Source organism: Mustela erminea, chromosome 16, assembly GCF_009829155.1.
Source record: "Mustela erminea isolate mMusErm1 chromosome 16, mMusErm1.Pri, whole genome shotgun sequence".
NCBI classification, from domain to species: Eukaryota; Metazoa; Chordata; class Mammalia; order Carnivora; family Mustelidae; genus Mustela; species Mustela erminea.
This window is the reverse complement of record NC_045629.1, coordinates 46,694,559-46,712,953: the sequence shown is the minus strand read 5'-3', so window position 1 is coordinate 46,712,953 and position 18,395 is coordinate 46,694,559. Positions and strand designations below refer to the sequence as shown.

The following is an 18,395-nucleotide window of genomic DNA, read 5'->3' as shown; positions in this document are numbered from 1 at the left end:
CGCCAGCTTCCTGGAACTCAGTTGTTCAAACAGAACATCTCACTAAAGGTAGGAGCCTCTCGTCCTGGTGGAGGAATGAGGACAGTGAGCTCCACTCAAGCCAGCTTTCTTGACATGTGGGAGTCCCAAGTTATCTCAAAGGAGTCTCTGAGGTAATGCCCCAAAATCAACCTGAAAAGCAAATGAACTGATTTTGCCTTAACTAAAAAAGAGCCATCCTGCCCACTAGAGCAGAGTGTCAACAAAAGCAAATACAATTCAACACCAACACCCCCTGCCCAACGCCCAAATAGGGACTAATAGCTCAGAATCTCCCAGTGGGGAAAAATCCTTGCCCTGGGCTCTTCTAATGCCCACTTCACCAAGCTCATGTGTCCCATCTGTCTCTTTTTTGGGGCGCTGTGATGGTTAATTTTATGTATCACCTTGCCTAGGCTATGGTGCCCACCTCTTTGGTCAAACATCAATCTAGATGCTGCTGTGAAGCTATTTTTTAGATGAGTTAACATTTCAGTCATTAGACTTTGAGTGAAGGAGAGCACACTCCATAGAGCTGGCCTCATCCAACACTTGGATGAGCGGAAGACTGAATCCCCCACCACCACCCCAAGGAAGAAGGGATCCTGCTTCCAGAATGCCTTTGGATGAGAACTGCCACATCAGCTCTTCCTGGGTCTCCAGACTGCTGGCCTGCCCTACAGATTTTCTCCCTGTCCATCTGCCCCTATCTCCATGACTATCTCTATAAATAGACACATGCGTGCATGCGCACACACACACACACACACACACACACACACACACATACCCCTATGGGTTCTGTTTCTCCAGGAAACCTAATGCACCTTCTAAGTAAACTCTCAGAATTCTCTCAGACAGACCTACAGAGGCAAACAATAGCAAAAATGGATAAATAAAACCCACAGAAAAATCCCTTAGTCCCTCTCCCACCCTCTACCCTTACTTATAAGGTCTTCCAAGAAGAAAAGGCACTGTAATTATCCTTTGATCCTCATAGTAATTGCTGGCAGAGATTCTAATTCTGTCCAAGATTAGCCAGGCTCTGTGGGAGGCTCTGGGCATCCACACAATGGTTGTGCAAGGGCCAGCAACTAGGAGAAAACGGAGAGACGCAAAGAGCCTGACAACTCGTGACCTTGACTGAGAAAGTCCTGAAGAACTAAGGGTCTCCTGCATGGGTCACTAGCAAACACTCTCAGAGGACCCAAGGCAGGAACTTGTAACAACAAGGGGAAGATTTTAAATACGGAATGAAGTTATCTAAGTGTCCGAGTCCCGCCGATGGAAGAAGTCATCTCAACCTGGAGGCAACTTACTTCGGCAACGCTTCCCATCCTCAGCAAGCCTGAATCCTTCCCGGCACTTGCAGAAGTACGACTCATTACTGTTCACACAAATGTGCTCACAGCCATGGTCTACTGCTTGGCAGACGTCCTTCCCTGAGGACAGCAGAGCAAGTCAAATCAATTTCACCAACATAAATTTTCCCCTGGGCTTCCCCTTGGAGGATTCACCCATCTCAGCTGCCAGACCCCACACCCACGGGAGCTCAGTGATCCATGGGAGGAAAGTAAAATTGAGGATGAAGTTCAGTGGGTCTAATTTAGGTAAACTCTTCCAACTTCCTCACTATCATCCCCCCCCATCCCTCACCAGCACCACTTCAATATCCCATTAAATGCAATCAATCATTGGCTTTCTGCAGAGGCAGTTTCTGAAAGCAATAGGAAACACTGTGGGTCTGATACGGTAACTTTGAAGATTAAACCTCAATTTAGACTGGCACTGAAATCTAATTTTGGCTTTGTCCCTGACCTACAGCTTTGGAGAATCACTTAACCACTTGGACCCATACCTTTCCTGTCTGTGAACTATGAGAGTCATAATTCCAATTACCTATCTTTTCTTGAAACGTGTCAGCACAAGTTGCTCTTTGCAAGTGCTCTGAGAAGCTTGAGGAAAAGATGACTGATAGGGATGAAAATCATTTGCTCAGGGTAACGCACTCCCCTTTGATGAAACAGAGATGCATCTTGGCCCCATCTAAGAGGCTTTGCTTTCTGACACATAAATATGGACTCATCATAAGGTGGGTCTCTACAAGAGATTTGTGCTCCCAGCAACAACACAATAATATTATTAAAGAAAAATAGAGGGTCAGAGAGGTGAAACAACTTGCCCAGCTAATAAAGGGCAGGGCTAGAAGCTGCTAGAATCTTGTTTCTGGCCACAGGGCATAAATGAACAGCCTCAGTTGTACCTCTAGCCATAGCTTTTCTCATCTGTTCATTTATTTGTTTTCTTTTAACAGGCTTTATTTTTTAGAAAAGTTTAAGATTTACAGAAATTGGAGAAGACAGCATAGCATTCCTATAAACCCCAGACCCAATTAGTAACTTACATTAATGTGATACGTTTGTTATAATTAGTGGACCCATACTGGTCCATTAAAACCAACTAATGTCCATGGTTTTTTTTTTTTTTTTTTACATGTCCTTAGTTTTTAACCTGATGTCATTTTTCTAATTCCACCCAGGACCCCACATTATATTTAATAGTCATGGGGCAGTGGCTTTCGAGGGGAACTGAATTCAGCAGAGATCAGGATGGCAGAATTCATGCAAAGGTCAGACACAGTCATATGAGACAACCCCAGTAAAAACGTACTTCTGCAGGTTTTCCCATCTTCGCGGAGTATATACCCTTCAAAGCACTGGCACACAAAAGAGTCTTCATTGCTTACACACGAATGTTCACAGCCATGGTCCCCCAAGGCACAGGAGTCCAATTCTGGGAATCCAATTGGAGTGAGAGAAACAGAAGGAAATGGTTCATACATTACTGACTTATTCAATCTTTTTTTAGTAACTTATTCCATCTTAAAAGATATTTGAGACACCTTAAATTAAAACACTGTCTTATCCCACGATGCACATTTCAAAACAGAAAATATGTCTAGGGACAAAAAATTCTTCATATATAAAGAGTACATAAAATAAAATCATTTCTATAAAAAATGTACAAAACACATGAAAGATGATTTATAGAAGGAGAGCTATAACATGGCCTATACATATTAGAAAATAAGTGCATCTTTGTTGGCTATCATATAACCATGATACCAACTTATCCAATATCTACTTATGTACGCAGGTACGTGTCACACTTATGTAATCCGTTCTTCATCTGCTCCTGCTGTCATCAACTCTTTCATGCGTTCCTACTCTGAGTCAGGTACTCTTCTAGGTTCTGGTGATTTAACAATGAATAAGACACCGTTTCCACTTCTGTGAAGCTTACAGTTGGCAGCAGGTATGGGAGGGAAGAAGGGGAAAGACAAACAATAAAACAAATAAATATGTCAGACAGGGAAATGGCTGTGGAGAAAAGCAGGAGAAGGGAGAGAGAATGTGCCCAGGCTGGAGAGGGCTTGTATTTCACATTCTGCAGGCAGATACAGTGCCCCCGAGCAGAGCCCTGAGGAGATGAGTAAGTGTGTGGTATTTGGATGGAACAGCACCCTCAGCAAGGAACAGCATTTGCAAACTGCAGAGGTGGGAGAATGTGTGGCACATTTCAGGAAGAGCAAAGAGATAGCTGGGACCCACGCAACCGAGCCTGGCAGGGGACGAGGCCGGTTAAGGCCAGCAAGGGGCAGACCCTATGGGCTTCACGGGCAGCAGTGGGATCTGAGTGAGGAAGAGTCCCTGGAGGGTTTTTGAGCAGTGAGGTCACATGAACTGGCATTGTCATAAAAGGCGTACTCAGTGTGGGTGAGGTAGAGCATGGAGAGCTGGGAGAAACCTCTTCCCGGAAGTCCGGTGGCCCCGATCAGGATGGTGACAAGTGTCAGACTGTTGGCTGTATATTGAAGGTAGAGCCTACAAGCTTTGCTGATGGGTTGATTCACAGAGGCCATCTTCATATGGATAAGAGAGAAGAGGCATGGATGCCCAAGGTTGCAGGACAGAGCAAAAAGAAGGGCTTTGCCTCCACAGTGCTGGGGTGGCTTCTGTTTGTGACTCTGTGAAAACCAAGCTGGTATTTTAAAAGCCTGATACCAAGGCCACGGGGGAAGTGACCTCTTATAAGAACAATACACAATTCTGAGTCAACACCATCAATTCAGATGGAGAATTTGACAATGGATACACACTGAAGTTATGAAAGCAAGGCTCCAAAGTACATAATCACTTGTACAATCAGGCACAGACCATACACTTATTTCTAAGGCATTTTTGCAGTATTTCTTTTTGGAGGGGAGTCCTGAGAACCGCCCTGTCGATCACTCAAGGCAGCTGTTCTTATTCTCACTCACTGGGAGACTCGGGCTGGGGAAGGCTAATGGCTCGCCAAGATCAATTGCTAATAAGTGATAGCATCAGACTCAACATGTAATCTTCTGATAATAAATCCCATGTTTTCCCCCAACTACACTGCATTGCCATATGGTAAAGTAAGCCTTCAAACATGAAGGGAATTTTGCCCATCTTCTTTTGGGCAGATGTGCTGCCAAAATCTTTGAACAATGGGAAAATATTATGTTAACTAAAATTATAACTGCAGAAGAGAGTCAAAGCAGAGCTGGCCTGTCATGTTTGCTCTGAACATGACTGACTTCTCTGGGCACAATCTAGACTCATTATTAAGGCAGAACATTCCCCAGTGGCTTCGGGTCGTTCCTCACATAGTGTTGAGTGGAAATACAATTGAGTGATCCACAATACAGACAGCTGGCTGGCTGTGGAGGTGAGCATTTTTTTCCTCACCATGAATTTATATTAAGAATACTCCATTTTCCAACATAATAAAACAGCTGTAACTCTTTCAGGCCAGCCTTGTCAAGCCATAATGCAGACAGATACCCTCCCCCCAGCCCCCAACCCAGGACACCCTTTTTTTCTGGAGCTTCCCCCATGGCCTGTCCTGGCTCCGTCTCAGACCGTCATGGAGAAGAGCGGCTGAGTCTTGCCACACAGACCCTGAGCCATGGTGGTCTGCACCTGCACTGGCCAGATGCATCAGGAGCCTGCCGAGCCCAAAGCCACTGTCTACGTCACCCTTGGCTATGTACAATCACAGCAGCTCCCAGCCCAGAGTTTCTGAGTTCTCCTGAGAGCTCGTTCACATTAGCAGCTGTTTGAAATTTTATTGAGTGCATGCTTTTTTTTTTTTTTTTTTTAAGATTTTTATATTTATTTATTTGAGAGAGAGAGAGAGAGAAAGAGCAAGCACAAGCAGGGGGAGGGGCAGAGGGAGAGAAAGAGAAGCAGGCTACCTACTCAGAGGGGAGCCCAACATGGAGCTTGATCCCAGGACCCCAGGATCATGACCTGACCCAAAGGCAGCTGCTTAACCAACTGGGCCACCCAGGCGCCCCAACTGGGTGCATGCTTTGAAAGCACAGGTGGAGTTTGGGTTTTTAATCTTTTCCTTCCTTGTCCCCTTAGAGCATCTAATCGGTTGACCGTAGAGTTGTGGTGAGCTCTCCACCTCATGTGAACATTAGAATCACCGGCAGAGATATTTTTAAAGGCAGAACAGGCAAATGGTTCAAAATTCAAACACATTAAAGGGATATGTCCCCTAAGGAGGGGTACCTGGCATCATCTACCAAAGTTACACAATGGACCTTTGACCCCGGAACCTCAATTCAGGAATTCTCTCCTACAAGTACCTGGCACCACAGGAAGGGATATACTTTCAAGCTATTCGTGGCAGCATTGTTTGTAATAATGACAAGTGGGAAACAACCCAAGTTTCCAGCAACAAGGAATTAAGCAGCTGTAAAAAGAATGAGAATGTTCTCTCTGTAAAGATCTGAAATCTTCAAGAAGTACCATTGAAGAAAGAAAAAAAAAGGCAGAGGATGGAGTATATAGAGTACAACATCTTTTGTGTGGGTAAGAAAAGGAGTGGGTATGTAAAAGCATATACTTATATCTGCTTTTACTCACGTAAAGAAACATGAAGGATAAATAATAAACTAATGAAAATGGTGTATTAGTTATCTGTTGCTGTGTAACAAGTTACCCCAAAACCTAGTAGCTTAAAACAACATTCATTATCTCACACAGTTTCTAGGGGTCTGGAATCCAGGAGAGGCTCAGCTGGGGAGTTCTCTCTCGGGGTCTCTCATGAGTCTGGGGTCACGCTGTCAGCAGGGACTGTGGTGATCTCAAGGCTCTACTGGAGCTAAAGGATGTGCTTCTGAGCTCACTCACGTCATTTTGTTGTTGTTGTTGTTTTGGTTTTGGGTTTTTTTTTTTAGATTTTATTTATTTATTTATTTGAAAGAGAGATCACAAGTAGGCAGAGAGGCAGGTAGAGAGGGGTGGGTAAGCAGACTCCCTGCTGAGCAGGGAGCCCAATGCGGGGCTCAATCCCAGGACCCTGAGATCATGACCTGAGCCGAAGGCAGAAGCTTAACCCGCTGAGCCACCCAGGCGCCCCTCACTCACATCTTTATTGGCCGACATCACTCAGTTTCTCACTGGAAGGAGGCTTCAGTTCCTCAGCATGTGGGCTTCTCCACAGGGCAACTTATAACATGGCTTCCCCGAGAGCCAATGATCCAAGAAATGATTGAGAGGGCTCCAGATGGCAGCCACAGTGTCTCTTATAACTTAATTTGAGAAGTGACAAGCCATGGTTCTTTCCATATGCTATCAGTCACACAGACCAACAGTGAAGGAGGGGTCCATACAAGTGTATGACTACCATGAGATGAGGGTCACTGGTAGCCATCTTGGAGGCTGGCTACCACCACTTACTGATAGGAAGGGAGGTAGGGAATAGGATGGGAGGGCAAGAGGGGGAGCAAAGCTTCTTCTTCTTCTTCTTTTTTTTTTTTTTTTTAAAGATTTTATTTATTTATTTCTTAGAGTGAGCACAGGCAGACAGAGTGGCAGGCAGAGGCTGAGCAAGGAGACCCATGCGGGACTTGATCCCACGATGCTGGGATCATGACCTGAGCTGAAGGCAGCCACTTAACCAACTGAGCCACCCAGGCATCCCAGGAGCAAAGCTTCTTAATGTACATTTTTTCATATTGTTTTGAGTCTTAAACCCTGTAAACCCCTTACTTATTCCTTTTTTTTTTTTTTTTTAAGAGAGCTAGAGAGCATGTGCACATGGTGCAGGGGGGCAGGAGGCGGGGCAGGGAAGAGGCAATCCCGTGACCCTGAGATCATGACCTGAGCTCAAATGAAGAGTCAGATGATTAACCGACTGAGCCACTCTGGCACCCCAACCCCTTACCTACTTCAAAAATAGGCCAAAATTTAAATAAAAATTCTTATGGGGAGCAAAGGATTTACAATGAAAAGTTTGCCTCTCTCTCACCTTTGACCTTCTACATCATCACTTTTAAAGCCAGCACCATCATTTAACCAGTGTTTTATTCAGGCGGGCATTTAGGCGGTGCCTAGTCTCCTACTATTATAAACATTATTGTAATGGATATTCTTGCATATATAGTTTCGCCTACAACATGAAGACCTATATGAAAGATAAATATCCAGAAGCAAAAATGCCCAGTTAAAAGGTATGAACATTTAAAAGCTGATAAACATTTCCAAGTTGTCCTCTAACGAGGTTACACCAGTATAAGATAGTCCTGGCTTCTGGGGGTCTAGGGTGCTTCCTGGGCATCTGGCTGTCTTGAAAGCCTCACAGGTGATTCCAATAAACTGCCCGAGGAGAGATGCGGTTGCTGGACCCAGACCTTGTGTCCAGACACCTTCTCAAGCATCTAGATTACTCTGTGCCTCCACCACCAAGAACCAGACACCGCTGTCTTTTTCTTGGGCTGCTGCATCTCCTGACTGGTTTCCACACACTCTTTTACCCCCTCCAATCCATTCCCTCCCCTTGTCCTAAGACCTCTTTTCAAAATGCACATCTTCTCACATCACTTCCGTCCTCTGCCTGAGATCCTCGGAGTCTTTGAAAAAGACAGAATCCCTGAAGCGTCCTCTGGGCCACCCTCCCCCAGCTCTGAGCACCGTTGTTCAATGCATACCTCAGTATCAAGCCGAGGGCCCAGTCACCACCATGGTGGGCACAGCCACTCCTCTGCCTCTCCTTCCTCAGTCTCCCTGCCCCTCCACCCCCCATCTTCTGAGGTCTTCCTGGACCTCCCCACATGGGGCCTCAAAGCAGCAGGCATCCGCCCCTCTGATACCACTGCTGTCACTGAACAAACCTGCTGGTTTGGGTCTTCACCTGTGCTCTCCCTGGGCTGTGCTCGCATGGGCTCTGATCAAGAGACCACACGCTCACTCCGCCTGCCCTTTCCTCCTGCATCTCCCATTGCCCAGTGCAATGCCTGGTACACAACAGGCCCTGTAAACACCTGCTGGGTAAAAGGAAACATTTCCTCAGTTTCCCACTCTGAAAGTTAAGGGTAACCAGACCGTCCACCCAGGGGTTTTGTGCAGATGTTTTATTTTATTTTATTTTATTTTAAGATTTTATTTATTCATCTGAGAGAGACGGAGAGGGGTCAGAGGTCCCACTGAGCAGGGACCCCAGTGCAGGGCTCCATCCCAGGACCCAGAACACAACCTGAGGCAAAGGCAGATGCCTAACCATCTGAGCCACCCAGGCACCCTTTATTTTTCTTATTTTATTAAAGGCTTTATTTAGGGGGGGTGTACCTGGGTGGCTCAGTCAGTTAAACATCTGACTTGGCCTCAGCTTAGGTCTTGATCTCAGAGTCACGAACTCAAGCCCTGCATTGGGTGTGGAGCCTACTTAAAAAAAAATTATTTTTAAGTAATCTCTATACCCAACATGAGACTTCAACTCATCACCCCAAGATCAAGAGTCACATGCTTTACTGACTGAGCCAGCCTGGTGCCCCTAAGATTTTATTTTATCATTTTATTAAACATTTTATTTTTAAGTAATCTCTATACCCAACGTGGGGCTTGAACTCATGACCCCAAGATTAAGAGTTGCATGGGCAAGGGCACCTGGGTGGCTCAGTTGGTTGAGCCCCTGACTTTGGCTCAGGTCATGATTTCAGGGTCCTGGGATCAAGCCCCCTGTCAGGCTCCCTGCTCAGCAGGGAGTCTGCTTGTCCCTCTGCCCCCACCACTCCCAGCTCAGGCTTGCTCTCTTTCTCTCTCTCAAATAAGTAAATAAAATCTCACCAAAAAAAAAGAGAGTTGCATGTGCATATTTTTTTTTTAAAAGATTGTATTTATTTATTTGACAGAGAGAGAGAGACAGTGAGCAGGGGAACACAAGCAAGGGGAGCAGGAGAGGGAGAAGCAGGCTTCCCACTGAGCAGGGAGCCCGATGCGGGGCTCGATCCCAGGACCCTGGGACCATGACCTTAATGACTGAGCCCCTCAGGCGCCCTGTGCAGATGTTTTAAATGAGAGCCCTGTGGAGGCTGGATGCTGGGGGGTCCTCACTCTCTCCCCCACACCAGCCTTGCAGAGTGCACACTTCACATCTGCTCAGCAAAATGTCCAGTTTCTATCAATCCCATCAAGGATGCTCTGGGTCACTCATAAGTTAAAGAACCACTTGTGGTAAGTTAGAAAACGCCCAAAGTGCACTGCAGTCAACTTCCTGACCACAGGTTCTAGCTGCTTCCTCTTCAACCAAGAGGGAAACCAACTTGGAGTCAGCTTCCTCCCAGAACCAGATGGTCCCCTATGGGAAAGTACTTCAGTGTTTCCAGAACAGGCAGAGGGAGCCACCATTCCTGAGTCATCATCATGGGGCACCTTCAGCCCAGGGAGAACCGTCAGTACCCCAGCAAGGAGTACATCCATTCAGCAAGTGTTTCTGGAGCACTTCGCTGAGCACCCCACAGGCCTTGTCTTGGGGCTGGAAGGACCCGGGAGATTAACTGGTCCAACCCTTTATTTTAGAGCTGAGGAAACGGATGGCCAGAGAGGAGAAGTGACTTTCCCAAGGTCTCTGAGTCTGCTGAGGTGAAGTGTGTCAGCTGTGCTGGGGACAAAGCTAGGATTAGACCACAAATCTACCACCTTCGTGTTTTCTGGTCCAACAGCACATCGGAGCTCAGCAGAGTCTCCTCAGGCTGGGAGATTGTCAGAGAACAGAATCAGATCATTTCCTCAAAGGAGGCTGGGCCTCCAAACAGTATCATGTAACTCTAGAGGCTGGAGGTGGTCTGTCCCCCTGCTCTTCAGGTCCCGTTCTCCCCCCGCTGCCCTCGAGCACTTGGTACTCAACCCTCGAGCACTCGGTACTCAACACTCAGCACACTCACTCTCTGGCCTTCTGCATGCTGTTTCCTGTGCCTGGGAAGCTCTTCCTCTTCTGTCTTAGGCTGTTCTGGCTCCTATATCAAAACACCATAGACTGGGTGGCTTGTAAACAGCAGAAATTTATAGCCTCCGGTTCTGGAGGCTGGCATCTGGGATCAGAGTGCCGGCATGGTTGGGTGAGGATCCTCTTCCAGGCTGGAGACCTCTCCCTGTACCCTCACATGGTGGAAGGGATTGGGGGAGGTATGGGGGTGGTTCTGCGGGATCTCCTCTATTAGGCCACTAATCCCATTCATGAGAGCCCCATGTTCATGACCTGATCACCCCCAAAACCCCACCTTCTGATACCATCACCTGTGGGAGTTAGGATGTCAACATATGAATTTGGGAAGACAGCAACACTCAGTCCATGATACCCTCCATCTCTGGCTAGCTCACTCCTTCAATCTCCAGATGTCAGATCGACCATCTCCTTCTCAGGAAACTTTCTCTAGACTAGCTGAGGGTTCCTCGGCCCCACGCCCCTGGGGTGCCTCTTCTTCCCACATCACATGAAAGGTTTTTAATTTCCTTCTTCCCTGAGAAACTTTAAATGCTTGTCAGGGCAGAAACAGAACCAGCATCCACCCCAGGAAGGCAGGCTCAGTGCCCGGCACAACATGCCCAGCACGCTGCAAATTCAGGGTCAATATCTGTGGAGAATGAGAGCAAAGAGATCGAGAGCTTAAGGAGGCATCCAGACTCAAATCCAGAGTCTAGACTCCTAGGAAAAACTACTGAGAAACATCACTTAAATAAAACAGATGAGGAGGTATGAAAATCTCAGGAGGCAGGAAGAACACATTTCCCTCCAGGAGAAGAATGTGCTTCCTTTCATCCTTAAGGAGGCAGGTCCACACCTTCCATTCAGCTCCCGTCTTGAAGGGGATCTACAATCTGTGATCAGGATGATCACAGGTTTCAGGACAAAGCGGGGGTGTTCAGGACCCACATCCCACGAGCCTGCGCGCTGATGGAGACAGCAGCGCTTCCATCCAGATTCCTCAACCGGTGAGTCACGGACGTCTGTGGCATGGCTACGGCTAGGTCATGTGTTCCGTGGTCTCGCACCTCTGTGGTGCTGACAGACAGCAATCCTGTGTCTGCGGCTCCACGTGGGAGGTTGTGAAAACCAGCCCAGCCCCGGAGGGAGAAAGCCACCGTGGCCTGCCAGGCGGGTAATGAGGCCCTGGAGATAGAATTACACCATTTTGGGGCGTTTCTTATAATAAAACTAGGAGCAGCTAATCATTCTCTAACTCTGTAATGGCTTTTGCTCAGACAACCCCAAAAATGGCTCAGCTGAGTCGTCCCCTTAGAGGGCACCTCACTCTGGGCACCAGGTCCCGAATCAGGGGACCCAGGTTCTGGTCCTGACTGTGCCGCTGACCCTCGGGCCCAGTGGAGGCACCAGTTCCCTTCCTGGGCTTGTTTCCCACCAAAGAAACGGAAGACCTCGAAGCTTCCGTCTCCTGTCATGTGAATACACTGAGGGTGAAGGTGGTCTTCTCCCCTCACTGCCTGCTAAGGACTGAATTGTGTCCCCCTCCCCGCTACCAAATTCATACTTTGCAATCCTACCCTCCAGTGTGGGGGTTTTGGGAAATGAGATCTTTGGGAGGTAAGGAGGTAATGAGTTGCAGATGAGGTGGGGACCCCATGATGGGATTAGGGTCCTTAGAGCTTGTTCTTGTCCCACCCCCACCCCCCCCGCCCTCCAACTACCACCATGAGAAGATGGAGCAAGAAGGCAGCCATCTGCGAGGCGAGAAGAGGGTTCGCATCAGAACATGACCATGCCGACACCTTGATTTGGGACTTCCAGCTTCCCGAAGGCTCCCCATAGCGGCTGGAGAAGGATTCCCAGTGCTCTGTGGCTTGTGGCCCAGATTCCCGTCAGCACCCTGCCCTTGCCAGAGTCTGACAGCAGCCTTTGGGGCTCACGAGTCTGACTTCTCCCAGGGTGGCCCATCTCTACGGCCCCTCCAATGGAAGCGGGCCCAGCCCTAGGAGGTAGGTCTCTAAGGCAAGGTGCTACCTCAGCCATTGCCTCGCTGCAGGGCAGTCTAACGGTGGGAGGAAAGCTAGGGTTTAAAGCAGTTTACAAGTTCCCCAAACATTTCAAATTTGTCTCTCCCTGTGCCACTTGGCAACCCTGACGGAGAGGCAGAAATCATCATTCCAAGTTGACAGTTGAGCAATCTGATCCAGAAAGGGTCAAGTCTTTTGGCTGGGGTGGAAGCAGCAATATTTAAACCCAGTCTCTGGGCTCTCAGTTCAGTGTTCTTTTGACTCTGTCACATTATTTCTCAGATCTGGGCAAAGGGTAGCATGGGGTGAGAGGGCAGAGGAGACGCGCCCAGTGGGGGCTGGCAGCAGGAAGTTCTCCATGGGGAATGTCGGCTTCGAGCCGGGTCTCCACCAGCAAGGCTGGGAAGGGAAGGTGGCGCTAAATGGAGAAAAAACAGCCTGGACGTACAGTGGTCCCTCAGAGAAAAATGGGACTTACCCTCTTAAGGAACTGGAGCAATCGGGGAAGACCTGGGTTGGGGCTCCAGAGGTGGAGGAAGTTGAGAAATGCAACTGGAACTTTCTTTGGGGGACAGTGGGGAGCCACTGAAGGCTGCTCCACAGGGAGCGGGGCCTATACCTGGTGCCACAGGAGAAAAAGACAGGTGGTCTCTGACCATTCACTCTCTCACTAGATGAACTTGGTTGAGCATCTCCTGTGGGCCAGGCCGGGGAACTCTGACTCAGAACAAGACTCAGCGTCACCCCAGAAGCTGGCACCCTAGTGGACAGTGGGTTCTGCGCACATCCAGCCTGCAGAGTCTTTCCTGATGCTGGGACGCCCTTGCAAAAGTCTACCTCAGGGAAGTCACCAGGAGCTAGAAGGGGAGGAGGCCTCTCCGCTGCAGCTTCTGTAAGACACTGCCTCATTCCCCTCCCCACCGTAGCCCCCAGTCTGCGCATCAACCCCACAATGCAAGTCTCTTGGGGAGAACCTACGATCACAGTTTGGGGGCCAAGGATATGAAGAAGGGAGGACAGGCTTCATCCCAGGGGCTAGAGAGCCCAGGGTGCCTGCAGGTGGACGGGGTAACAATGCCCACGTAGTTTCAGGGCCCTGGGAATGTGGGTCTGCCCTCTAGGCTTCAGAGAACCTTCTGGAAAGTGAGTGAAGTGTTCTTCAGGCTACCCGCTATCGAGGCTCTAAGAGGAGGCCGCCTGTCTGAAGGGTGAAGGACACCCTCACACACTGAGCCGGGCCTGGCTGGCCCGTGGCGGGGTCCCCCCTTCCCCAGCACAGCAGATTGTTCCAAAAAGTTGGGAGTCATGTCGTCAGGCTTTTTGTCAACTGGCACAGAGCTGGGAAACATAGCCCCCAGTTAACAATGGCCACACTGGAAACAAAGGCTATTATTATAGGACGGGGTGGCTGAATCATCCCGGGTCAGACAGATAGCCTTCAATTAGGGGAAGAGTTCGATGCTGGTGGGTAAAATTCATTTCTTTATGAATGGGAACCACCACTCTCAGAGGATAATTCTGACCTATCTGATCATCTCAGAAGCCTTCAGAGTCACAACCACATATAAATAGATACACATCAAAATTCACTTCTGATTGCACTGCACTTAAATGGCCAAATGTGCAACATTTAAGTGTCAGAGGCCTCACTCCTATGGACCTGGGTGAGGAGGGACGGGGCGTGCGACTATAAGGGGCCGTGTTCGCTGGGAAGGGCTGTGAGAATTTCTTAGACACCCTCCAGCCAGCTGATAGTGGGCTCTTGATAATCACAGTAAGGTGTGGGGCGGGGAGGGGGGCAGGAGTCGGGAGGGGGGATAGACAAAGGAAGGACATGAATAATCCAAGATGGGGGCGCCTGGGTGGCTCAGCGGGTTAAGCCTCTGCCTTCAGCTCAGGTCATGATCCCAGGGTCCTGGGATCGAGCCCCACATCAGGCTCTCTGCTGGGCTGGAAGCCTGTTTCCTCCTCTCTCTCTGCCTGCCTCTCCGCCTACTTGTGATCTCTGTCTGTCAAATAAATAAATAAAATCTTAAAAAAAAAAAAAAAACCCAAGATGATGGAAAATTAAAGCAAACCAATAAAAAAAAAACATGCCTCTGGCTCTGGCATGCAGCCCCATGTAGACGCAGTTCCCCGCGCCCACCCTCCTTCTGTGCCCCAATGCCCTCCCCGTGCCAGTGGCAGTAGCCACAGGCCAGCCACACAGGGATGACCCATCCACGAGAATCTATCGCTAACTAGGAAAACGTTATCTCGCCGTCTGCAGGGAGGGGCGCACCGCAGCTCAGCTGCCCATGTGAAAGGCCACTATGGTACCCGGAGTCGGGAAAGTTAGTCCTGTCACCAGAGAGACCAGCAGGCTAGGGGGAAGGACAACTGTAGCCCTTTCCCTCCATTTCTGACGCCTTCTGTCAAAATAACTATTTTTTCTGTCTTTACCTTAGTCCACTGGGAGTACAGGGCAGAACAGACAACATTCTCCAGTGAGGAGAGAGGGAGATCTAAAGGCCATTTTTTTTTTTTTAAATTAATGGAACAGTGGGGTGCCCGGGTGGCTCAGTCATTAAGCATCTGCCTTTGGCTCAAGTCATGATCCCATGGTTCTGGGATCGAGCCCCATATTGGGCTCCCTGCTCAGCGGAAAGCCCGATTCTCCCTCTCCCACTCCCCCCTGCTTATATTCCCTCTCACTGTCTCTCTTTGTCTCTGTCAAAGAAATAAATTAAAAATCTGTTTTAGATAATTAATTAATTAATTAATGGACCAGGAAGTGGGGCTAGCTGCAAGGATATATGTGCTCAGGAATCATCACTGCCAACCTCTTCATCTGCTGACAGATTATGTGGTTAGGGGAAGGATGTTTTCTCAGGAACCTCCCCCTCTTCCAAGACTGACTTCTATGGAGGCCCACAGGCCAGGGCTGGGACCCACTCCTTTAACAGAAGGAGCCTTAGACTCCTGACTCAACCTGAGCTGTGGTTTCCCCACAAGGGGGACTCCACAGTGGGGAGAAGCACTAGGGCTCAAATCACTGAACGAGGCCTTTAATGCCCACTCGCACAGGCCCTGCGAAACCCTGCCTGGCTCCGTGCTCCACCCACAGCCGGCCCGTGCCAAGTCCCGCTTGTCGCCGGACCCAGAGCACTCACTGGCACAGGTCTTCCCGTCCGCTCGGAGCACGTGTCCCTCAGGACACTGACAAGCAAAGGACCGGTCCGTGTTGACGCAGGCGTATTCACAACCGTGGTCACTCAGCAAGCAATAATCGGCCCCTGCAAAGCCAGACAGCCAGGTGAGGTCGGCAGGGAAGGCTCTGGGCTCCTGAGGATTGCCATCAAGGGACCCCCGTCTTGTCTGTCTCCCCCCACTCACCCCACAAAGTCATGCAGTCTGCTCCCCCACCCCTCAAGGGCATGCAGCCCCCGGACATCCGCCACCATCAGTCCCCAGAGCACAGAAAAGGCCAGAGGACCAGGAGGGCCCTGAACCACCCTCCTCTGAGGCGGCCATGTTTTTCACTCCCATTGCAAAGCTTTTCCACCAAAGAGAAGCATAGGGGGAGACTTACTGGAGCAGGTCTTGAGGTCCTCGTTGATGAGGAAGCCTTCTGAGCACTGGCAGACGTAGGACTCCTCCGTGTTCAGACACAGTTGCTCGCAGCCGTGCTCCTGCTGTGCACAGTGATCCACTCCTGCGTTTGTCACACAGGAAAACACAAAATAACCCGACAATAAGGCTCACCAGCCACGGACATTAAAAACACCGACTGCTGTGTGGGGGTGGAGGGGTGGGGTCCTAGGAGCTATTGACTTCATTGGCATCACAAACAGCACTGCTGGAAGATTCCATTCCACCTGGTGCAAGGGGCCTCTAGAAATTCAGCCTTCTTTGTTTGTTCTCGCAGTGAAGGGTCTACACCTCCCGTGTTGGGGTTAGTGACAGCAGCACTTTGTGCCAGGGCCTTGGCGCCCTCATCTACAGTCCCCAGGGCCACAGGCAGGTGGGAGTCCCATCTCAGAGAGGAAAGCAAGGCTCAGGGAGGCCCAGCTGCCTGCCCAAAGCCACAGAGCTTAAGAATGAGGGCGGTGGCATCACACAAGCTGGGCTCAAATCCCACTGGTACCACTTCCTGGCCAGGCAATGCTGGGCGGTCCCTGGGCCTCTGGGCCATGGCTTCCCCACCTGAGAAGTGGGGATGACGACAGCTGCTTTCTTAGAGGAACGTGGTGAGGAGAGGACCTGACAGAGGTACGGCCCTCAGACTAGAGCTGACACACAGTAATCGCTGAGGGAAAGCTTACTAAGTATTGCTGGGAAAGAATTAATGGTAAAGTTTCATTTTTCTCTGAAAATGACACTGAAAAAGTGTTTTCATCCCCCCTACCCAGGACACCCAGATGCAGAAAACAACCCAGAGCCACAGGCTGCCTGTGTGGCCAATCCTGGCACCCGAGCCCAGCACAGCTGGCCCCGCTGGGCAGTGAGCAGTGAAGGACAGTGAACACAGACCTGTGGTGAGCGGCTCCCACAGACAGCCCCACAGGCTGCCTCCCAGATTTCCTTGATGGAGAAAACGCATACCCAGGGACTGGAGACACATTGAAGGCCTTATGCCGGGCCTCTGGCTCCGCAGAAGGGCCCAGGATGGTGCCTTCTGGAACACTGCACTATTGGATGCGCCTGCTGCAAACTCTTGCAGGATCTCAGGGGCCAGAAGCCCAGATTCACATCTTGGTTCCACCGTGAATCAGTCATGGGACACTGGGAAAGTTACTTAATCCTTTGGTGCCATAGTTTTCTTGTCTTTGAATAGGGATAAGGCTGTAGATGTCTCCTATGGCTACAGTGAGGATAGAGTGAGTGGGTGCCTGGAAAGGGCTCACCACAGCCTCAAGGAGTATGCACCTCGCCAGTATGCTTGCTGTCATTAGGGCTGGGGCTCCCTGAGTACTTGAAGGGAACAGGTTACCATGGCTTTCTTTGGGAACTAACTCCTAGGAAGAAATGGTTTGGTTTATACTCTCTTGAAGCAAAGCAGTCATTCTTATTTGATCCAAGAGACAGTATGGCCCAATCTCTTCTGCGGCCCATTCTGAGCCCTGCTAGGTTCCCCCAAGGCAGGCTGGGAGAGAGGAACAGGCATGGCCCCTAGGGCTCTAGGTGGGCCCTATCAGGTTGTGCCAGGTCTGTCCTGGGACACTTGCCAGGGCGGTCAGCTGGCTGACCCCTCACTCCTGGAAGAAGGCAGAATGTACCCAGATCCATCTTTACCAGGGCTTCCCTGCTCCCCACAGGCTTCTCATCAGGACTCAGAGATTTCCAGAGGCAAGTGCAGAGCAGCGCTAACTTTCTGGTTCAAAAGTTCTTTGACCTCCGAGATCAGTCCTTAGAAAGCCTACTGGAGGCACTTTGTTCCCTCTACAGACTGAAGGGGCACAAGTTTTCCTGAGGATTGCTCTATACCTAATACTTCATCTGTGAAATTTCCCCTTCTGGCAGTCTGAGGTCCAAATGTTCAACAGCTGCTCTGTTCTCATCCACAATCTCTCTCTGTCCACAAAGCCGGAGCAGATGTGCGGCCTGCCGGGTAGAGAGCCGCACAAAGGGCCCCTTCTGTGCTGGGCCATGTCACGGAGCCCCTCTCCCAGTGGAGCAGGGTCACAGTGCTCATGAGCCCCCACCCCCGCTGGCCTGGACCAGTGGAGACTGTGCCTCATAAACCATGATGGAACCTTCCAGCTGGCAAAGCCTACAAGTTTCCATGCATTTACATCACCAAATGGAGATTTGTTGTGCCTCTTACACAAGAAAATTAAGAAAGGCTTCACAAAAAGTCCCATATTTCCCAGCTCTGCCCTCAGACCAGCTCTGTGGTAGCCCACGTACTTTCTGAAGTCTGTCCCTTTTGGCCCCTTGTCCTAGCCTGCAGCCACACTGGTCACTCTCCCAGGCTCCGTGGTCATAATGAATGATGATCTTTCATTGTGTTTTCCTTGTGCCAGGCCCAGGCTAAGAGACTGAAATGGTCCTGCTTATTCCCCTTAAAAA

General features: G+C 49.6%; 1 protein-coding gene across 5 annotated transcripts in view; it reads right to left on the bottom strand.

The window, feature by feature from the left end:
- MATN2 (matrilin 2) overlaps positions 1-18,395 on the bottom strand; it is a 133,674-nt gene that overhangs the window by 12,802 nt on the left and 102,477 nt on the right. For all 5 annotated transcript variants that reach the window (XM_032316217.1, XM_032316215.1, XM_032316219.1 and 2 more), the window contains 4 exons: positions 15,916-16,038; positions 15,497-15,619; positions 2,689-2,811; positions 1,338-1,460 (listed from right to left, as the gene is read on the bottom strand). In XM_032316217.1, coding sequence (XP_032172108.1) covers positions 1,338-1,460; positions 2,689-2,811; positions 15,497-15,619; positions 15,916-16,038 — 492 coding nt within the window. The remainder of the gene's footprint in view (positions 1-1,337; positions 1,461-2,688; positions 2,812-15,496; positions 15,620-15,915; positions 16,039-18,395) is intronic.